Here is a 23,834-nt window from a genome sequence, read left to right on the forward strand (position 1 = left end):
GTAATTTCTTTGTCTAGGGTGTGTTGCTTTAACTTAAGGCTTAACTAGTTTTGGTTAGTCAGCCCCTTTTTATTTCTATGAAATGAAATAGAATGAGTAGTCTTACAAGTATTTTGTACTTATGGACATCCTCACTTCTAAGTTTACTATTCCATCTGTGACAAAGAGCTCTTGGACACCATAGACAGCTAAACTTGGTGACGGTTACCAAGTTCTAGGTAGCAGTAAGTGGAGATCTAGTTCTAACAAATGTTATAGCAGTTTTACTCAACCTCAATTATTTCCCACTCCCCCACCCTTTTTGTTATAGGCATAACACACACGAGAACCAACAAGTTGTGCCAAGTTGGTGCTACAGTAAGAATGCCACAGACTTGAGGCAACCAAACAATTTCAGGATTCAGTGACAAAATGCAGCTTCACAAATTCCATGCCAGATTTAGTCCCTAGAAAAGTAGGTTTTTAATTTAGATTTGCAAATGCAATATTGAAACAGGATCAATCAAATCCTCAGGTAAGTTTGTCAGCTTGTGTCATCATAATTGACATTTCATTTTGGAGAGCCTAGTGAATGCTATAATGCATGATGATTGTAAATAGGTAATGCCTGCAGAAAGGTGTTTAATTCCAGAAGTTGTGTTAGAATGCTTAAGCCATAAAAAAAAAAAAACAAACCTATAGACACACCGACTGGAGGAAAAGAATATAGGAGATATTGTAATGGGATATGTATTTATTTAGAATGAATGGGTTTAACCCACTTCAGAGCAGGTTAACATCTCATTTGTTTTGTGCTTTCACATGCCAATTCACTTTAGACTACCAGTATGCATCTTATGCTGAACAGACTTTATCCTTTCTAAAGGCAAAGTAAGTTTAAACTGCAGAAGTTAAAAAACACGGGATGATTTCAAGCTGAAGTAGGTTAATATAAGCAGTACAAAAATGGTGCAAGATGTTGTATCATCACTAGAAACAATTTATTAAGCAAACTTTTATTGAAGCATTAAGTTGTGGTACAGATATTTTTAAATGATAAAAGCCTAACACCACAGAGAGAGAAATTATAACACCTTGCTTTCCCCTCTCCTGATCACCCTATATAGTTCAATAAATTCATTCAAACAGCTTTCGTTTTTTTCTAGCCAAGGCTTTGTTTTTAGAAAGTGTGTATTTTTTCCAACTTCTCAGAAAAATGGGATTTTCTGTTTACTTGCATTATAGGACCTCAAGCCAACAAATTGTCAAGATCAGTTGGGACACTGTTCAACAAGAAACACTGAAAAAAATTGGTCCTCAGTAAGGCACCAGCAATCATTAGGTGCCATTTACAGTATAACTGATAGTATTGGTAGAGATCTTTAAATCACCAATATGCTTAAAATATAAAATCAAAACTGTTCCAACCACCTGATTTCCCACCAAGTGGATTTTAGTATAGAAACACTAAAGAAAAAAGGGAGAAAGTGCTTCATTTTTAAATACAGAAGGAACAAAATAAACCCCACCATTTCATCAATCCAGAGTCAAAACAATATTTCAAGGACAGAGGAAAGTGTCAAATTTGTAGTTGACTTGCTAGTCTTGCAGCTGCAAAAATCCCACAGTATCTGCAAACACAGCTGCAAGTTTGCCAACTGTTTAAAGCCTACATTTTAGTCAATACCCATTAAGTGACTTCTAGAATTATTTATATTCTATGAATAGCATTCTACCTCACTGTCTGTGCAGGTGTCCCAGACAGCTCTTGTTCTATGCAGTAATTTACTTAATGCCCTCAAGTCATAGTAAAAGAAATCACCTCATTAATTAGGAGGAACAGATGAAGTCACAACACCATCAATACAGCATAAGTCACATGCACAACAATGTTACAGGACTTTCAGTCACAAGAGGCATTGATTTTGCTTGGAACAAAGTGAAGGGACATTTGGACCAGTTTAGAAGCATTCTTTAGTTAGAAATGGCAATTAATGTAGTAATTATTAATAAATCCAAACTGAGCAACATACCCAGCCTGGTAAATTCCACTATCTTTTTGCTAGGTTCTACCTATGGGTAGATTTAACAGCATCAGCTTCTTAGGAAGTCAATCTTAAAGATGGCTTAAAATTGACAATTACAGAAGTGAAAATAAGCAATGAATCATGACTGAACTAGTACTTTGTACAAAACTGTTACAACTCTACCAAAGCACCTGTATTCTAACTCTGACCTCTTTGGGAGTATAGGTTGCCATATGTATAAGTGTGGTGGTTTGGAAACACGGACAAGTGTCAACTTTGGCATAAAAAAAGGACAAAGGAGGTTGTCAAATCATGACCTGAATTTAATGTCAACTCAGGTTTCTAGAAATGAACAGCTAGTGCATTAATCCAGTGTTGCTATATATTGTCCATTAGTCATTCTGAACAAAATCCCATGAGTTTGAGGACTAAAAGTATAAGCAATTTTATGCCTCAAAAGAAAATCCACCAACACCTGTAGTACTCTGTATTCTGTCTTTCTTAACTGTATCAGGTGAAGGAACTTTGCTTCAAACACTGAAGTGTGAACTAGAAGTCAGCTCCATTAGAGAGCATACTGGTTAAAAAATAAATAAATAATAATAAAAAATTAAAATCAAGAAGTGTGGCCTAGAAACTGGTATTAGAGCACAGATGAAGAGTACCTGGTGGCAAATTAACAAAGAACTGTCCCACTGAGTAGGCTGAGGCCAAAGTCTAATGAGGACGAAAGCCTTGTCTGTGGGGAATTTTTGGCGATACCTGGAGGAAAACTGTATTGCGCATAATCCTATTTGAATCATTTTTCCAAGTGTTGTAATGTCTCATATAGTAAGATTTCTCTACATGCACTTCAATTTCACAGCAAGAGTGGCATAGAATACCTAAACACAGAAGAGAGCATTCATGCAAGTTATCTAATTTCTTGATATAATAATGCATACAATTCAAAATGATTATACTATGATTACATCTAGGGCTTTCCGCAACTACAAGATGGTGGGAATGGAAAGCATGGCCCCCTGAATCATTATCTAGAAAGCAGCCACCACCTTCTATACGGGATCTCTTTTTGCGTTTTTTCTTCATTCTTAATCAGCTATGCTGTTGCTGCCGATTTTTGGCAAAACTTGTAAAAACAAAATTATAATCACTGAACTGAGCAATCTGGCGGTCAAGAATTTTAAACCCGTCAATCTTCTGGGCAGAAGACGACACAGTACGACATTTAGAGCTCTAGAAAAAAAAAAAAAACAAACAGAAAAATTGTTAAGATTCTTTTCTCTTTACAAGGGTAAGCAAAAGCTAGCTCCTGATGTGTAGTTTTTGATAAGTTCTTGAGATGTGCCTATAAAAACCAAGTGCCTGGTTCTGTGCTGTAAGATTCAAATTTTGTGTAGACAAAAACACGATTTAATTCCTCTGCAGATTTTTTTTTTTTTTTTTAATTTATAATGCTCCTACAGCAGATAAAAATCAGAGAACTAGTATAGCTGCTGAATGTAGATGCACTGCTGTTATGGCCAGGTGTTCCACAAGTGTTTGCTTGGGCATTTATGGTGCCCATTTTAGAAGGTGACAAGAAAATATTAAGGCTCGAGTATCTGTCCCTTCAGAATTTTCTGAAAAAGCTGGAGCCCATGCCCTGTTCTGATGCTCGGGCTTACTAAGCTTTAAGTTTAGTACTTGTCAAGCTTGTATGCCAAATACTGTGAATATTTCTTCAAATTTGCTTTAGCAAAGTTCGTATTTCATTAATTTGAAAAAACTAGAAAACATTGCACAAGTGCAAAAACAACTTCAAAGCAATGACACTTACTCAACTTCTGCATCTTAAGTTCCCTTATTTTGTGTGTTCTTGTTCCTGGGAGGGGGAAAGAGAGGGACACAAAAAATACTGGTACCTGATTAACAAAGAGGGTGGTCACAAATTTCCCCGGCTTGAATACATCCACAACTTTTCTAATTAGATCATCATAGGATGTCTGACTTATGTTGGTTTCGAAACTAACGTAAGAAAACTCTGGTTCTGGAGTGATGTGAATAGTCCAATAAGTTCCCTGGAAAATAGTTTAATTGCAATTGGTTACTATACATTTATTTCAAATTCAAAACAGTCAACAAGTGAAAGCAAAAAGTAATGCTTACATCTGATTTCATCCCATTCATTGAATACCCACAAGGATTGAACATTGTAGCATCAATGACAGAACCTGGTATCAGGTCACGAATTCCACTCATCTGAAGAGAGAGATTTGTTACAATCACTTACTCAAGCTCCTGAAATTCTAGTCTAGCTCCAAAAGAAAGCTTGGTTTCCTAAATTAGTGCCAAGAAGATATTTGCAGAATTCTTCCTTACACAGATAACAAATCAAGTATGCTATAGTACAGGACTTGTATGCAGCCCAACCCATACCTAAACAAACTGTCTAACACACCAAGCCAGTTAGTCTAGCCACTTTTCCTAAAGCCATTAAATCATCTTCACATTAATGCTAGGGACAAAAATTCTGTGAGCACCAGTTGAGTAAGTTTAAAATCTAAGGGATGCAATTACTTTCATCTATGGCTGGGGCAGAGGAAAATAGTTTCAGTTGAACTGGTACCTGAAAACAAGAACTAATTGGCTACATTTTAGACTCTGAACATTTTTCCATTTGTGCTCTATGAACAGGGCTGCTACATCAAGTCCCTAGCTTCCCAAGACAAAGCCTGCACCAGTCATATGCTTAAAATGAATTATAGTAAATTAGAATCGATGTTAGAAAGTGGGGGGGGGAGAAGAGGGGGAAATGCATCAAAACAGATTACATCAAGTCAACCTCTTCCTGGAGCTACTATTTTTGGAAGAGTATTATGGGCAAGTTTATGCCCAAATGTTATTGTTAAGACTGGAGAACTTCCTCCCCACCCACACACTAATTTCCTTTTAAATGACTCCATAGTGTTAAGGGAAATGTTTTAAAATTTGGATTTTGATTGCCTGCCACAAAAAAGCTGGTTTTTGTTTCTCCCTTTTGAAAACAAAGTGCTAGAAGTTGCTCCCTCCGGAAGCTTTAATACTATAACTAGATCACTGCAGGAGATTCTATACATACAGGGTGTTCTCCCCTGCAAAAAAGGAGCTTTGTCATCTCCAAAGTAAACCCATTTTGGCTCAGAAGAAGCCCTTTCAAACTATTCAGACAATTTTACATCTTGTGGTATAAGAAAAGTGAAACTACAGATTCCCAGCTTCCTCTCGTATCAAATTTAAAATTCTAAGCAGACATACACGAGTGACATCATTTGCAGTAACACCATCTTTCATGTAGAACTGGTCCATAACTACTGGATCAAGCTCACTCATCAGAATTTCCAGTGTCTGATCTGGCTGATTGATTACCCGATTCTCTGGGAAGTCCAGAGTGTACAAGTACCTGTTTAAAAAAAGACAAATCGCATTCCTGTAATATGTACTAGCAGCACCTTTTCAAATTGAACTTTCTTTCATAAAGATAGATCTCGAAGTCATAAAACACCTACCAGCAATCAGAATTCATACGCCCCATGCAATAAGCTGCTCCATCTATTTGGGGACAGAAAAGTCACCAGTTAATGCAACCCAGTGGATCCCTTTCTAGGCAAGGTGACTAAACTGTGTTTTTAACAAGGTCAACGTAGCAATAGTCATACATGACTCACTAACTGGTCTGTTCTCCACTTGTTAGGTACTGTCCTTACCTCTTCTTCAAGCTTAGAGATGTTCAAAAGCCTGGCTTTACAGAGCTGTTGTTGCTTTTGCATTGAGACTGCTATACTTCTTACTGACGTAATCCTTATACTGATAAGGGTAATGGAAGTTAGGGTTGTGACCCATTAGAATATTTATAGCTGTCAGTCACCTGAGCATGATAAAAGACTCCAATAGCAATGGCTCATTTAAAGAGGCCTACCAGGGACCCTGGCTGAGTGTGCATCTGGTTAATATGGGTAAAATGTGATTTTTCTGCCATATTAGGTTTCCATCTAATTGGAAACATCAAGTTACTTTCAAAATACCTTGAATTTTAGATTATTTTTTATTTTTATACCTTGAATTATAATGATGATGGCGCAAGGCTTCAAACAAGGGGCAGGCACAACTCCATGCCACCAACCCCGTTGCTGCCAGGAGGCAAGGGGCCCTTGCCATGGTGGCATGGGCTTGCAGCAGCAGCACTGAACTTCCTTTCCCAGCCCTGTCGCTCTGGGTCCTGCCCACTAGGCTGCAGAGGCCCCAGGAGGAAGGTAGGAGGGTGGGGAGCCCAAGCCTGCACCCAGCCAAATCTGGGAGGGCACTTGCCCCCTCCCAGAAGTGTGCTGCATACCACTCCCCCCCCTGGGTCCTACAGCCACATATTCCAGCCCCAAGCCCCGCAAGCATCATCTGGGCAGCTTCCCCCTCCCCCTGACTTACCTGCGAGAGCTGCTCTCCAGGCTGCCATGAGCATTTGTACATGCACATTGTGTCCCCTGCCTGACCACCCTCCTCCCGCTTCCCCACCCCCTTGCAGGCTGAAACTGTCAGCCTACAAGGGAAAAAAACAAGACAACGCAAAAAAACAACAAACCCAAAACCAACCGTCAGACTTTTCTCTTTTAAAGAAATCTGGGTTTTACCACATTTTCCCATTCTGCACAGAAAACCCAAATCCCTGCTAATGATAGTATTCTACTACTTTAAATTTCTGAAATCTATAGCCCAAGTTTCTGAACATGACCTGGATTCTCATGTCTAGGAAAGAATGCTGTTGGTTCTACTTTCCAGACAAGTTCTGAAATTTCACCTTAAAACAGCAGAATATTCCAGGTTTCTAATTTTCTCATTTGATCTGCAGGAGCTTGCCAGTGATCATATGAAAAAGGGGGGGGCGCCCCTCAAATTTCAGATCCCAAGCAGATTTGTGAAGCTAGCAGTTATCAACAGGCCTCTTCTAACTAAGTGCATTTAATGCCAAGTTCCCCTACATAGCAAAAGACCCAAGAACCACCAGGTTTAGTCTCTTCAGAGGACTGTTCTCCTTGAAACTATTAGAGGGAAATGTTACTGTGACCATGGAAGTACTATAGTGAACTTCCCTGCTAGATATCAAGTGGTCAGATGTATAAAACAGACTCCACCTTTTAAAATATTCTAGTTTTAGTTTAAAGGAACTTCTTGGCTCTCTCTTTTTTTAAAAGGGGCTTCCTAGCCAGCAATAAGTACGACAAAGTTTCAGTCCCGAAACCAAATCCTATTAGGAATTTTATTTTGCAACATGTAACCTCTCCCACATGGACACACTGGTCAAGCAGTTAGAAGGAACAGTCTTTAGTAGAGGTAGTTGATGTTGGATGAGCCTGCACTGGCTGCAAAATCCTGCAGTGCAGTTCTCAACAGCTCTTGCAGCAATTTAGCATGTAGGGTACCATGACTGCCACATACATTAGCATCATGTTATTAAGGACAAACACTAGACATTAATTCTATGTGAAAAGAAAATGACAATTACTCACTTGGGAAAATTTCATTAAGGAACTCTACTTCTTCCTGGAAATTCCTATGTGGGTACTCCTGGTGGGAAGGCTTCATAAAATTCTTACGTGAATAAAAGAAGCTCTGAAAAAATAAAAAGGCAAAAAAGCAAAACAAAAAAAATGTAAAGACATACAGCATATTGTATTATTAGGTATCCTAGATATAGGTTCAAGTTTAAACTTGCATATGGCTCTCCGCTCACCCTTATTAAGAGAATCAAAAAAAAAAAAAGTGACACTTTTCTAAGTCTTGTATATCCAGGCTGAAGTGAATATTCACACATTAGTACCTTAGTATCTTATCCATCTAGGACTTGTACACTGCAACCCATCACTCACTGACAGCTTTACAGCAACTAGTACTTATTCCCTATCCACACTGAGCAAATCTTGGTTTCAAAACAGACTTATGCATTAGTTGAAAGAAAAGACTGACTTGATAACATTAAAAAAAAAGTAGAAAGCTATATCTATAAAATGCAAGTGCTTGTAGGATATGAGCTTGGAAAAAAGAGATTTGTTATAGAAGAGGAGTTGCATTAAATAAACTATAGAAGAATGCATGCTAAATGGGAGTTTAAGGATTTATGGTAGTATATTTTTTCACATCTTACCTGAATGGAGTCAAACCCACTGTGCTTTCTGGCAAGCTCCAAAAGGGGAACCAGTGCTTGCAGTAAGAGGGTGGTACCACATGTCTTCAAAATGAAACGTCTCTTGGAGACAAACATGCTACTCTCACTGACAGGGGGAAACAAAGTTAGATTAAAAAAGTTTAATTCACTGTGCAACCTAGAGACACTTATCACATTAACACAGTGTATTTCCTACATATGAAAAAAAGCAAGCAGAGACAAATTATGAGCCATTGCTAGACAGCAACTCAGAGCCAACGGTATTAAGACTAACCAATAGAGATACTGATTTTTGTAAATTTTAGTAGTATGCCTTGTGCCAAACAGACTTCACCCAAGACTTTCAAATTTTCAGGTGTCCAACTAGACATTCTGCATCATCTCTACCTCTATTTTCAGATGATGGATACTTAATGCTATGAGCATATGTGACCTTAAACATTACTTCAAGGTGTCAGATAAGGCAAAGTCACCTTTGAAAAAAATCTTTACTTCAGATTTCAATAATGCACCACAGATAACTAGGCAAGAACCTTTAGTCCAGCATGAGATTAGTTCTAAACTGAAGAATTATTATACCCTTTCTGAATAAAGCAGCAGCTGAACAAGCCTTAGGCCTAACATTTACTGCCCTCACAGAGATGGACTTCAAACAAATGAAAGAGACAAACATTCATGTACAAGTCAGCATGAGCAGTTCTAGGAAGACAGAGCTTTTTTTATTTAACATAAACAAATTCTGATTAGTAAATATTGTCTATAGAAAGCTTAAGAGCCTAGCATTCTTCCAAGATGGATATTTACTGGTAAAAATCAGAGACTTAACTGAATAATCTGATGTGATGCACATTTTCACAGCATTGTTTCAGATTAGTCACTTTATATATTGGATACAGTGGTCCAACTAATCTAAACAAAACACTAAGGCATCTTCTTTCCTCAGATCTTCACTATGGTAACAAATTAAAAATCACTTTTAAAGATAGCAAGGCAAGCAGCACAAACTTCTCTTCCTATTAGGAAAGCATGAGGTACAGGGCAGGCAAAGCATTTTGGCAGGTAAACCCCTCCTTGAAAACACCCTTCCTTGCCTAGTCTGCTTCTTTCTACTCCCTGCCTTGTTTGCTACATGCTATACACAGACCACCTGAACCATGTGTGGACTGCCTGCTGCAGGTTGGCCAGTCAAGCTACACCACCACTTTGGTTATCAAAACACCTTTCCTAAAGTGAGATTTAGATCAGTGAACTTTATAAAACAACAGGAAGTGAAGATATGAAGTCTGCTGGAAAACAAATCATACTTTAATGAAAAAAAATGAACTGAAGATAGTTGTATATAGAATAGGCATGTTTGTAAAGAATGTGGGCATTATACAGCCACACACAGAAAAGAAAAGACACTATATATAAAATACATTGTATACTACTACTCAAATCCTGACCCAAATTTTTAGTTGCAGATTCATATATGTTGATCCTTGTGTGCTGTAGAGAAAACTGGGCATAGATCTCATTACTTCTATTTCATGGTCCCTTAACTCTACAGCAAGTTTAAGGGGCCTTTGTATAAATATGAGTGCAGGTCCCATAAACAATAGCATAACTAGGGGTGAGCAAGAAGGGCACCTGCCCCAGGTGTCATGTTAGGAAGGGCACTGAAGTTTCCCCTACCACTGCAGGGTCTTAATTTTGTCAGTTTGTCCATGCCAGGAACCCTTAAAAAGTTCCTAGTTACTGCTGCTTTAAGAGCAACAACAGGGGCAGGCCAATTATGTAGAGCAGCAACAGCTCAGCTAGGATTGTTTAGGAATTCCCAGTATGGGTAAGGCTGCTGTTCCCCCACACACTCCAACAGGGTTGTCCCTGGGCATCAACTCTGCTTATGCCACTGTCTATAACAGGGGTTCCCAAACTTTTTATGCCACAGGCCAGAAGTGGCTGCCATACTGCAGGCTGGCAGCCCACATTTTTTTTTTTTTTTTTTTTTTTAAATACTTAGTATAAAAAAGGGTTGGCTGCCAGACCATCATACTGTGGACACTTCCAGACTTCCAATCCGGCAACCTACCCTCTTGTGGACTGGCAGCCAACCCTTTGCAGCCCAGTACCAGACCGTGGCCTGGGGGTTGGGAACCCCTGGTCTACAAGTTTCTCAGCTGGGCAGGGGGAAGGAAAGGGAGAGGGGAAAGGACTAAAATATAAATAAAGTTAAGGCCAGGAAAGAGCAACCCTGCACAGAATATGGTTTAAAAAGTTGAAAGGTACAATTGTATAAGTTAGTCATGATTTGCAGACTGATGATTTGCAGCTGATTTGTAATAAATGATGCAGTTAAGTCTGTGGAGATGTTGGAGGTTTCCCCAGTGCAACTTATTTGCCAGTCTCTTGCCCCAAGCTTCTTTTGCCTTAATCTTGGAAGTAGAGAAAAAACCAACAACTGGTATATTTTCTTGGTGTAAGATGGCCAAGATCTCCAACTGTGCTACATGGACCAGAAGGAAGAATCCCTAAATTGTCAGAAAAGCTGTGGAGTCTTATAAAGTGTCCTCACAGTTTAATAGTTCTGTTTACATTTTAAAATGGTAAAGCCAGATTTGTACCATTCCACATAGACACAAGCTTTGAAATTAAAAAATTTAGCCATTCTTCTTGCAATTGCTATTCTGAAATGCATCTTGCTATTGAACATAGTCCAAGTACGTTTTTCCATAAGCTCTTAATTTGGGACTCCTACTGATCTACTAGATCAGTAGATGGGATGGAGACAAGAGATTTCACAGACATTAGGGCTGGAAGGGACCTCATGAGATCATCTGGTCCAGCCCCTGCCCAAAGATGGAGATGGGCATTAAGCTAGTTCTTTAATCCTTTGAGATGTTGAAAAACAAGTAACAGTACAATTATTGAAAAACACAAGCAAAGTTGGATTGATTTGAATTTATCTGTCATTAACAGACCCTGCAAGATGCAGTCATCCAGTAAAATTGGAAAGAAACCAGAACTTCCTTAAAAGAGATACCATTAGGTATGCTTCTGGAAAAAACAAAGCATCTCCTGGAAATACAAGCTTACCTGAGTACATAAGCTTCCTGCTTGTCAGTTTTTGTCACACTTATGATCAAACAATGCACATTCTCCAAAAGTTTGTCCCACTCAAACCTGCAAAAGAAAAAAGTCAGTAAGTTAAATACACAATATTGAGAGGATGTTTTGCCAAATAATTTTTCATTCCATATATTAAGGTAGAAGGATGCCATTTGAAATAAAACACTAAATATTTAGAGTGGCAAAGCCAAAATAAGTCTCACAACCAGAATTTTAAACTATATTGTTAAATAATGGTTTCCTGCCCGGCTCAGATTAGCAGAACTGGTTATATATAGCTGTTTATACCTTTTTCGAGTTGCCCTGAGCTTAACCGAAATTTTTTTTTTTTTTTAAACTTATAGCCAACTATTCCCTTTTTCAGGCAATGCATGTTTCCACACTGATTAACTTAACTCCATAAGACCAAGTTGAGACTTTTTCCACAAACCAATTTACTCTGTATTTACATTTTAATAATACTTGCAGATGAAGAATGCAAAGTATCAATTTAATTGAACATGGTAAGACAGTACTAATCCTTTCAGTCAACTGCACTGAGAGACAGGAATATGAACAAGTTAGCTCTTTCTTTGGCATTTGGGCCCCCCCAAACACCCATATTTGTTATATATCAATACAAAACCAAATGAGCAAATCAGCAACTAGTTGGTAAAGCCTGGCTCATGTTCTGCAGATAGAAAAATCTGAATTCAAGCCACTAGACATTTTAGTTACAGTGCACCTAAGCCACTATTCTCCATATAAGTTGCAAAATCATGGGTTATTAATAAACATGGTCTTGAATAGAAATCACCTGCATTATGTGGTTAAATAAAGTAGCCTTGTGACTTTGGGCATAACTGTTGATTTCTGTCCCGTTATAAAATGGGAATACTCCCTCCCTCATCAGTCTTGACAGGTATTTTGGAGCATCCTAGACTATTTCTAAACAGTGTTAAGCAGAGACCAGAGCTCCATTACATTAACAGAAATGAACATCTAATTCCACTGATGAGTCACAAGTGGAATAGCAGGGAGTCATAAGCTGTCATTTTACATGCCAATGTGATGGGATATTACCCACTTAACACAAGAAATAATTTGCTTTTGTGAGCTAAAGCAGATTTTTCCTTTAGCTTGTCACAGTATATATAGAGTTTGAGATTTGTCTTGTGCCACTTTAAGCAGCAGCTTTTTGACAGACAGTAACTGAACTGCTTTATCTACCTTCAAGGTTAAACAATGTGTTGTCCTAGTAGTATTATAAATGCTACCCCTTAATCACCAAAGTTCAACTATTTAGATAGCTAGTCCCAACCAAACAAGCAGGAGTGGACAAAATTTGTCAAGACCAAAAATATCTAAGGCATGGCATGTCTGACAAATATTCTGGAGAATAGGGAGTATTTTCACATGTTCTCAAAAGACTGGTACAACCCTCCTTGTCTGTGTAAAGAGTGTGATTGATTACAGCCTCTCAAAACATCTCCTAAATTCATTTAATGCAACTGTCAAATGTTTTCAGAACATCACTTAAGTTACACTTTTTGCATTTATTGCACATTCCATAACAAGTTACAGTAGATAAACTATGCATTTTTAATATATGAATATATTCAGAAGTGCCCCCCCAATCTTGCACTACTGCAGTCAATAAAGCTAATTTCTTAAGGAATGACAGATAGGTAAGCCACAAACTAGTTACTTTAAAATTAAGCCTAATACTAGAAGAATTTTTAAAGTAACCCATACTACAGTTGATTATTTATTAGTGATCATAAAATGAGCCACAAAAGAAGCCAAACTGTGCCGGAAGGGTAGATATTATTTGACATAAAATTAAGTTTTAGCTCCTCAGCTGGATACATTTAAAAAGTCAGTAACAGTCCCTTCCACTATGAGAAGGTTAGCTGCACTTGTTCCTCTTCTAACTGCATCACCTCAGGGTCAGGCATTTGCCTTTACCCACTCCAGAACAAAATTCTGTATTTCTCCCACTCAAAGTAGGGCATCAAATTTTTGTATACTATGGCCAGCTGCTTTAATCATCTACTAAAACTTAGTACCTGTGGATTTCTCACCATCAGCTAGTTCAAAGTATCAGGGGGAAGACAGACAAATCCAGAAGTAGACAGGCAGTAAAAGAGTACTTGGAAAAACCCAAGTGTTTTATATACATCTAAACTTTCCATCTCCTACTGCTGGAGTGACAGCTTTCTGTAGGCACCTAGTAGGATGTCTGAATCTTTAGGTTTTCAAGATTTCTTCGTTTCTTTCTCCATGAAACAGTCCTTTCAAGCCTACTAAGCTAGTTTCCATGGGGTACAGAACTTTCTGCCCTGGAATACCTTCACACCGTCCTACTTTTCAACCCCCTATTAGACAAGACCAGTATATTCATACAGTAATCAACCAGGTCAACATACAGTATTTGTAAGTCAGCAATTTCAAGTCCATGCATATTAGGACTCTAAAAAGTTATTTAAAGATTTGATCAAGATTAAAAAATTAAATCACAATGAATCCCAATTTTAAATCACACAGCTAAACTCAAAATTATGTGGGTACTTTGTATGGTTGCGGGGTGGGAGTGCATAGGGTTTGGAGCCTAGGGAGGGGGTGTCCCTGCTTACCCTGGCAGGATGCAGGGAACTATGGCTTGGGAGTGAGGGGCAGTGGTAAGGCACAGGCATATCACTGCGACCCCCACATCATATTAGCCTCCCTTTGCCACAGATGTTCTCTTTTGAAGCAGGAAATATGTTAACCCTACAGGAATGCAATCCCGTGGCATGCAGAGCAGCGCCCAGCAGGTAAGTCTGTAGAGAGGGAAGGGGCTGGGGAGAGGAGGGAGAAAAAAAATTGAGCCGCCCCCCCAAGTCAGAGAGGGAGTGGGGTAGGGCAAATGGAGCCCCAGGGCCAGGGCAAATCATGGGATGGAGCTGCAGGAGGCTCATCCAGAGGTGTTGAGCGGTGCGGCTCCCTGCTGCTGTGCACATCCCTGGGGAAGGCATATGTGGGCTGCCGCTCTGCTGCCTTTGTCCTGGGGAGCTGCAAGCTGGCTGCACTGCACATCCTCTGCTTGCCTGTGTATTTTTCCAATTCTTTAGGCTCATGTTTTGTCTTGTAAATTTTTAATTTAGGTTATTTTAATTTTTAGTTTAATGAATATAGAATACAGGAATTGTACAGAGCAGGGAGTGAATATAGTCCCCATCTTAATACTAGGATACAAATCAAAATGCTCATTTTTTAAATCACAGTGTTTGGCAGCTCTATGACAGCACTGAAAACTAAAGCTTCTAGGCGCTAGGATAATGGATCTCAACTTTAGTTTTATGAGACTGAGTGCCACTGTGCAATTACAACCAGCATGGGTGTTACCACCAACCAGGTGAAACTGTCCCAGGAAACTTCTGCAGAGCCAGATCATAAAGCAGCTGCAGAGGAGGAGAAAGTGTTCCTTTTGTTCAAATTATGTTTATTTGACAAGCCTAATGCAGGCAGGAGTACTCTCTTGCTGCAGCACTTCCCAATCTAGCCCCGCTCCACCCAACTCCTCCTTGGAGGGGTGCTTTTAGTTTAAAAAGGTGGAAAACCAATAGAACAAGACAAAAAGTTTCCCTAGTGCAAAGCCATAGACAGCTGTTACATTTGCAGCAAACACACCAAGGGGAAATAGGTACACAGGTCCTGTAGTGCTACAAGTGTTCCTGGATGAAGCAAACTTGTGTCATGGTAGGTTTTGTAGCACCACGTGCAACGCCACTGCACCAGCATATCAGCCCCCTCAGCATCCAGCACTGCTCTATCACACACCCACCCCCTCCAAAGAGGAAAGGAGAAGAAAGTAAGAGGGTGGGTAGTCAGAATACAGCTCCAGGAAAGTACAATCTGTCCATTCCTCCAGAGACTAGGTTTTAATCCACTTTCAGCCCTGTCCACAAGGCTGCAGCCCAGACACAACAGGGGTGGGAGTAAATATAGTCCCCATCTCAAAGCCCCAGGCCTGAGCCAACTCTTAGCTGCTCACTTGTGGCCCCATCATAGCTGGGCTGTAACTGGAAGTCAACATAAGACCCAAGCTGTGAACGAGCCTGAGACTGAGCATCTAAGTAAGCCTGAATATTACAGCATATTCTTTCACAGAAAAAGAAAACGTGCAAGCGCGTTTTCAAAACAAAAACACAGAAAAACAGTATTATAAAACGGTCCAACTTTGATGGCCTTAAAAAAAAAAAAAAAAAAGTTAGCTTGGGTAAAAACTACGAATAAGCATTAGCTATTCCCCCCCCCCAAACTATTGGCGATTACTTGGTTTTTGATCCAAGTTCAATGCACGGCGTTATATTTTATGCAATTTTCTTAATGTGCAAGTAAAGACAATAGAGTTTAAAGGTTAAAACCTCGCCAACCTCATCACCAGAAGCAAACTTCCTCAACCCCAGAACACACCAAAAGGATCCAGACCGTGCCATGACAAGAAATGCAAAACCTGCCCCCACATCTCCACCACCCCCACTATTACTACACCCCACAACCGAGCCATCAGCATCCCAGGATCATACAGCTGCACCTCCAGGAATGTAGTATACCTCATCCAATGCACCAAATGCCCTGATGGAAGATATGTAGGAGAGACCAGACAACAACTGCGCACCAGAACGAATGCACACCGGAAATCTATCGACAGAAATACCCAATTACCGGTGGGGGCACATTTCTCACAGGAGGGCCACTCTCTCTCCAATCTCTCAGTCCTGATCCTCAAGGGAAATTTACACAACACATCCCAGAGATGAGCCTATGAGCTCCATTTCATCAACCTGCTGGATACTAGAGATCAGGGACTAAACATAGACATTGGATTTTTGATACATTATAATCTGCCTGGCAACTGACTCCCCAGCCCAGCCCCTGGCTTCTTTACTTTTCATTCCATCCAGGAAGAGCACACACCAACTGCTGCAGCTTCCTGAGCCTGACAAAGGGTTTTTGAACCCGAAAGCTTGCTTAATAACTATTCTCCAACCATTTGGGTTGGTCTAATAAAAGATATCAAATTCACCCAAGGAACCTTGTCTGCCTATATCCTTAGACCAACACGGCTACAACCTAAACCCCTGCAAGGTTAAAAACTAAGATTCATGAGGAGAAAACCTGCCATCCAATCCAGACAAGGGAGGGGAGCATAGAACCATTCACTCTCACGCGAAGGGGCATGTTTCACTGGGAGAAATTCAATGAATACTTGTACATGGCCTTAAAGTAAGAAGCAGGATTGCATTATAAAAGAAGTCTCTGACAGCACATAAAGGTTATGAACATACATGAAGGGAAACAGAATTATCAGCAAAAATCTAGGAGGAAAGTCACTAATGTTGAATTTGATTTCAGCACAATCTATTTAACCAATCTGCAGCTCAAAAACGAAAGCAGTGTCAAAGTTTATATATAGTCAACTAGAAATAAAATATTTGATGTTTTGTAAAATGTGGATTATGGGGTACATTGAAGGGAATGAAAATGCAAGAGCAAGTTAACTGCAATCTGGTGAATTGAAGTGTTTATTCATTTTGCCAATTAAAGAATGATTTGCCTTGACACCTGAGTGGGATGTTAATAGGCAAGTTTGATTAATTATTTTTCTACTAATCTAATGACTAGGTGATCAGTGCCTACATTGAGATAAATGGTTTCTGCTGACGTTCTACACACATTATTTCCTGGTTGGCCAAGTGAAGCAGTATACTGCTGCCAATTTGGGAGACAGAATGAGGGGCAGAGAAGTCAGAATGGAGTGGAAGCCAGTAAAGGCCTAATTTCCACTATTCATTTAGCACAGAGATAATGCAGTAGCCTTTGGTGGAAAGTGATGCTGAAACCTAAGGCACCCCACAGGCTTGATTCTGAAGGAAAACAGCATTGCTTCTCAGCATGGCCAGAAGCAAAGAGAAGGGAGTGCTGACCAGTGTCCTGGCTCTACTCATGTGTAATTTGCCTCAAACTGTTGAATTAATAGGACAAGAACTGTGTTGCACTTTTTCTAAAGCACCTAGGGAAAAAAAAAATAAAAAAAAAAAAATAAAAAAAAAAAATGGAATTCTAGTCTCTGCCTAGGTATTACAAATAACTTATCCGTGCTGCTAACACTCTAAAATGCCAGTCTGCCGTACCTTCTATTTTATTACTTGCAACTGATTTTTAACTATTGCTGAACAGCAGGCCAATAATGGATGCAAGGAAAGAAAAGCACACATTCTGGATATGGACAGGTGTTTATCTGCAGCAGGACAAGTGTGACAAGGGAAGCATACAACCATTCTAGCCCCATGGAAGGAAAACTACAAAGCCACAAAGGAGAGGTCTCTAGCCATGGGTGATAGCAGCCTGCTTCTGGGCTCAGCCTGTCTTCTCCCCTGCTGGGAGCAGGGAACATGCCATCAACAGCAGCTGAAAAGGCACCAACCACCAAGGACAGCCCTCCATTCATAGTGGTAGCAAGCTTGAGAACTGCTTTCCTCACACCTGACAGTTCCAGTAGTCACTGCCAGAGCCCCTGCAGTTTTGGTAAGTTCCCCAACCCCAGAGGACTAGGGCGAGGGAATGGCTCCCTGACAACCTGCCATAAGGCAGGCAAGCAAGCAAGAAAAAGAAGACTATGGGATATTTGGACAGGGGAGGGAGAAAGGAGGAGTCTTCGGGACTCTCTCATTTTGGTACATAAGAACTGAACAGGGATTACACATGGTGCTAGAAAACAACAAAACCAATGTTTAAAACCAGTTTGTAGCAGAATTGCTAGTTACCCTCCTCAAAAAGAGCCCCACAACACTGCTTGAATACCTGTACATTCACATTTTGTGCTAGGGAAAACAGGAGTTCAATACGTACTGTGATGACAAAGGTGGTAAACCCCCCCCAAAACCTTAATCTTCATTTATTTCTAGCCTCTAGGTTGTTCAGATATTTATTCAAGAACATATTGCTGCATAGTGCTACAGCTCTGATAAGTGTGATCTTTCCTCATTTGTCCCAGTCAATACAGTTCTGTAGTGGGTGGTTTACTGTCTAAAGCAATATTATAACTGCAACTAATTAAGAAAATCCTCAACTGAGAGACACTGACTGCATTTTTCACGTGTTAAGATTAATGACATCTGCTACTGACAGCCAAGTCATTTTATTTCTCCAAGAATGCAGCAAGTTCCTGAATACATGCCAGAAAGATGTTTGAGAAATGCTGTATAGAAAGCTAAAAAGGTAGGCACTACTAAAATACACTATGATCCTCTACTTTACTATCTAACTTTAGCATTTGTCAAGCATGAACTGGAAGATTCCACTATGTAAAGGCTTTCTGTTTTACAGTCACTAACAGTGAATGTCAAATGAAGGGGGAGAAGGAATTTTTTTTCAACAACCAACTCATGTATGTCAGTGCATGATAGTCTGGCATTTGCAATGAGTGCCTAACACAGTAGCCTTGAAACTTGAATTGTCTGATGCTCAGCCTTTTGGGTTCATTCAATTCATTATAAAGCTTCAGCAGCAAAGTCCAGGGAATTGAAAAAGGTAAAGTTTACAAGTTTTACAGTTTTATTAAAAAGGTAAGTCCCTCTATTATTTGAGAAGAATTAGTTCATCAACAGTGGCAATCCACCCTACCTCCAGCCAAGCATTCAATTTTGTGTTTGAGCTAAGTAGGTGAGGATTTTCCTTGCCAAATGGAGCTATGCCCTTGAAAATCATGATCAGCAAAATCTTGATTTGTTCTACAATTGCCCACAGTACAGGATACTGCTTAATGTATAAACAAGGTTTCACATAGTTGCAATCCACTCTTTTCTATATCAGTAGTGGGAAGGGCTCCCAACTACAGGGGGGGGGGGGGGGGGGGACAAACAAAACAAAAGAGGGGGGGGGGGGGGGGGGGGAAACCAACCAAAAAAAAAAAAAACCCGCTTAGAACTATTAAACTGAGGACTTTTCTGCACAAAAGATCATGCTGTACAACAATAAAAATTTGCATTAATACAGCTTACTCAAGTTTAAGATAAGTTGTACTGGTATAGGTCATTTTACACTGCTGCAAAAGTTTCTAGTGTGGGGAAAAAATAAATCTATAAAATCTTTTCAAAAGGCAACAAACTCTTTATGTGGCTCCATGTTCAGTACAATTTGACTATCAGATCAAGCAATATTTTTTTACTGATCCAAGGCAGTGGAGTAAAATTTATTTCAAGCTATTTCATCGAATACCATAAGATTTTCATAGAAGTATGAAACTACTTCTTGCCACGTGGTCTTTGGAGGAAAAAGTTTCCCTTATCTCTTCAAAACAGTCTTATCTCCAGAACCACATTGTTACAGGCTAATATATTTCAACTTCTTCAATAGTTGTTTATGCATGGCTCAAGGAATTAATTCATATAGCTATAACAGTAGTCAACCAATATGTAGTCCTTGTTATTTCCTTGCCTATCAGCTAATTATGCTCAATTATAAAATTAAGAAACAAGATGAACTACTATTCATTTCAAAAGCTGTAAAGTGTTAAGTTAAAGTTTATTATAAACACCAACTGCTTAATAGATAGGAAAATATTTTTGTAACTAAAGACCATTCACTGGCTTTGAGGGGGATATTTAAAACACTTTCATAAACAAACAAACAAACACTAACTCACCATCAGCTTGAAACTACTACTTCCGTACAAATCTTTTCCTACTGTAGTTAGGAGTAATGCGTAAAGAAAAATTCTATTTTACTTTCAGCTGGCTCCTCAATTTGTGAAAGTATTTTACACAGAAACAGGAAAGAGGCTAAATTTAAAGAAGTTGACTGGAGGCTTAAAAGCTATAGCATGAGAATCCACTCAATTATTTTAACCTAACTAGATTGAGTTGCATGCCTTTGTATAAAATTGTATACTTTACCCAATGTTTGAAATTCAACTTGTAAGTATGTTCTTCTGAAGACCAAGTCTTCTCGTTTGATACACCATCACAGTAGTGTGAAGTTGAAACCGAATTTCCAATTCCCTTTGGTATTCAGACATTTGTTTGACTAACTTCTGAAAACAGAATGATTTTATAGTAAGAATCCAGATATTATTCAGACTGAGTTTTTAAACTAGATCGGTTCTTAAAGAACCGATTTCAAAGAAACGAGGCATTTTGCTTTAAAGCACAATCTGAATAAGTGCCATTTCAAAACCATGCTGTGTTCACAGTTACTTGTACAGTAAATATTACAGACCAATCATTCAATCGACTACAAAAGCATTATCTGAACTGTACTTAATAGATTCTGCCTGTTGACATGAGCAAAAATTCTTACCAAATAAAACCTAAGTGATAGCTTTTAAAATACAAGCCATTTATCCTGAATGTAACAAACTTCTGATGGACCCTGTGGTTGTCCCATTTCTTATGACCTGGTATAAGCTGTGTTATTAAGACATTTAAGATCTTAACTGTTTTACATACTAATTTATCACTTGAACATCTCATTACTGAAGTAATTTAAAGTTGCTATCAGTCATTTGCTTGACGTTTCAATGGAAACTTATTCTTTATCACAATTTAAAATATAAAGAGTTCAAATTTAGTCCGATCTGCAGTGTTCAAGAGTATTCTATATAGCCAAAAATCCAGAGATTGTTTCTGAAACAGAAGTCCACCCAAAAAACAGAATGTTAAATAGTAAGATAATTACTTTAAGAGATTTATAATCAACGTGCAATGCAGAAAAGTACAAATGATATTTTAAAGTAGCATAAAAACTGTCAATGCTAAAACTACATAATTTAGTTCCTCTACTTGGTTTTTACATAGAATAAAGGAATTACTCCAAGTCACTGTCACTAGTTGCACGGTACTAGATTTCATGTACTGAATTGCTCTCAAACACTAGGAAGCATACCTACATAAGCAGGTATCACAATAGCCACAGGGATGTAATATTGGTTTTGACAGGAGAAAAGTCAGTCCATAAATCACTAAGGATGGTCCTCAATGACACTTCCATCAAGACAGAATGCCAACAGTGTAAGTAAAGAGAAAAGCCAGAATGAGCTTCCTAAGCCTTCCCCCATGATAAATTTCAAAATCTTTACAAAGTAGTGCTTAAATGCCTGTGCTTAATACAGATTAGCATTTTCCAAGCAAATTACCCTAACGAACAGGCAAAAGTTCTGCATCTTTGATCTTCACGCACTTGAATTTCCTAAAACTCTCCCCACTGGTGTTCCCATTTCTTAGGATGATCTGAAGACAACTATGCTGAAGGTCCTTGGTTTTACTTCTACCTATTGCTGTTTTTCAGTAAAGATATGAGCAATTTGATTGGTTTTGCATTTAGTGTCCATCATACCACAAATGGGCTAGTTACTGGTTGTTTCATTTAAGCATATGAGGAACATTTTTACTTGTTCGCTTTCAGTTAGAAACTAGAATCTGATTCCAATTGTATATGGCTAAATTTAGCCCATTAAGTGGCATTTTGGGTCACTCATAAAGCTTCAATATTTTACTAACTTGGATCTCAAGCGTATTTTAACAAACATTGCAGCAGGAGGACACAATAAGTGTCCTCATCCTACTGCTTTACTTGTGGCAGGTTACAGCAGTGGTTTTCAACTTGTGGTCTGCAGACCTCTGGGGGTCCCCAGATTATTTCTTAGTCTGCAAAAAATTATTATAAAAATCAAAAGTGTGTGAATATCCACACTTACAATTCAAAGGAATCTGCATCTCAATTAATTTTCTTTTTAGGGGTCCACAAGTGAAACAAGGTTGAAAACTATGGTGTTAAGACACCAAAAGTGCTTTAAAGCAGGACTGTCCAGCTTATAGGGCTGAGGGCCAAATAGCATGCAGACACCCCCACTGCATTGTGTGCCCTCATAGTCTGGACCTCACCCTGAGCTCCCCACCAGCCCTGCTTTGCTACGATTCTATATCCCCCCCACCATGTAAGCCCCAAAAATATTAGCTGCAAATATGTAACTTCCTACCATTTAATGCCTTTTAGCCCAAGAGATTACTGATTAGGGCTGCTTGTCCAGGGAGTAGGAGACTCAGGGAACAATCTTCCTTCTTTATCAAGAGATGGTTTGGACCTACATCTTCCACTTGGCCAAGGATCCTAGCCAGCAAGCCAGAGGCTTGCAGTTTAAGAGCACCGCCCCCCCATCCCTTCTGTTGAAGCCTGCCCACTGAGCAGCCATGTGGAGCCAGAGGACATCAACAAGAGGAAGTATAGTTCAACAAGATGGGCACGGCCAAGTAGGGAGAAGGTGCTGATGTTTGAACCCCTGCTAAGAAGATAGAGGTCATTTTACCGTTTTGAGAGGCTATACATTCCATGGCAAGCTGCATTTGAGTTCAGCAGCCAGGTCCTAGATGGCACTGCACTCTTGTAATGGCAGCTTCATGCAAAGCTGGCATTAAAACATAGGTCTAGGGATCTATATAATTTTATCTGAACCAATGCATACAAAGGCCCTTCACCTTTCCATCCTTCACATGGATGTGTGCGCCACCCTCCAACCCTGTTTTACTTAAAAGAAATCCATGCAACTGTACTTACAGCAGGGTCTCTGTGTCCTCACAGCTCTATGCCATCTATTGACTACAGTAAAACATGCACTGCGGCAGAAAAGTTGCCCGAAACTAAGTAACTTTAAAAATATTTCAGAATCAGTGCATGAAATCAAAGGGGAGGAGCTGTCTTCCCAGCCTTACCCATGCTCAAAGCTGGGTAAGCTGCTATTACTGGGAAGCTACTCCTGGGCTAGGGTGAACACATTCACCGTGAGGAATGCTGTGAATATGAAGCACGGTCAGCACTCTTGAGCTCCAATATCCTACAGCACAATCAGCCAGGATCGACTCTCCAGATATTTTAGCTGTTACACTATAGCAAATTTATGAGCATGTTAGGGGTACACCGATAAGGGTTTTTTGGGTCAATAACAATGGTGGATTACTGACCAGCCATGTCAGCCAATACCAACTAGATTGCTGATACACAGTCCAGCAACTTGGGAGAGCAGCATCAGGTTAGTAAATCTGACGGGGGGGGGGGGGAAGCAGATTGAGGGTTCCCACAGTGAGGGAGTGGGGCTGGCCACGGGCTGCCCAGCCAGGGCAGGACAGGGCACAGGACAGAGCCTGGGTGGTTCATCAGGGGTGGGGATGACACAGGGAAAGCAGGGGTTAAAGGACAGCTCCTGCCACTGCATGCACCCCAGGGAGAAACATGTGCCCCCTAGATCTGTGCATGGGGTGAGGGCAAGCTGCCCACTCCGGGCCAGGGGCTGCAATGGGCTCTTCCCAGTAGGGCCGGGCCAGGGCTGTATTTGGGGCAGGCAGGGGTCTATGGGTTGGGCTATAGCCACCCCAAAATTCACTGCAGGCCCTCATAGCTCCCCCTGCCAACATTGCTGCCACCTGCCCCACCCCCACCCACCCTGAGTGCAGCCCCAGCACTGAGCCTGCAGCCCGCCCTTGCCCCACACATCCCTGGGGGGGGGGGGGGGGGGGGGCCCGGCGGGG

At 39.9% G+C, this 23,834-nt stretch overlaps 1 protein-coding gene across 1 annotated transcript in view; it reads right to left on the reverse strand.

Moving 5' to 3' along the window:
* Window positions 1-718: 718 nt before the first annotated feature.
* Window positions 719-23,834, reverse strand: part of AMD1 (adenosylmethionine decarboxylase 1) — a 26,038-nt gene continuing 2,922 nt past the window's right edge. The window contains exons 2-10 of the mRNA XM_006019485.3: window positions 20,211-20,347; window positions 11,257-11,343; window positions 8,161-8,287; window positions 7,526-7,628; window positions 5,534-5,576; window positions 5,283-5,427; window positions 4,155-4,247; window positions 3,911-4,066; window positions 719-3,242 (exon numbers count right to left, since the gene is read on the reverse strand). Coding sequence (XP_006019547.1) covers window positions 3,102-3,242; window positions 3,911-4,066; window positions 4,155-4,247; window positions 5,283-5,427; window positions 5,534-5,576; window positions 7,526-7,628; window positions 8,161-8,277 — 798 coding nt within the window. The 5' untranslated portion in view covers window positions 8,278-8,287; window positions 11,257-11,343; window positions 20,211-20,347 and the 3' untranslated portion in view covers window positions 719-3,101. The remainder of the gene's footprint in view (window positions 3,243-3,910; window positions 4,067-4,154; window positions 4,248-5,282; window positions 5,428-5,533; window positions 5,577-7,525; window positions 7,629-8,160; window positions 8,288-11,256; window positions 11,344-20,210; window positions 20,348-23,834) is intronic.

This window comes from Alligator sinensis, unplaced genomic scaffold (genome assembly GCF_000455745.1).
Source record: "Alligator sinensis unplaced genomic scaffold, ASM45574v1 scaffold737_1, whole genome shotgun sequence".
Lineage (NCBI taxonomy): Eukaryota > Metazoa > Chordata > Crocodylia > Alligatoridae > Alligator > Alligator sinensis.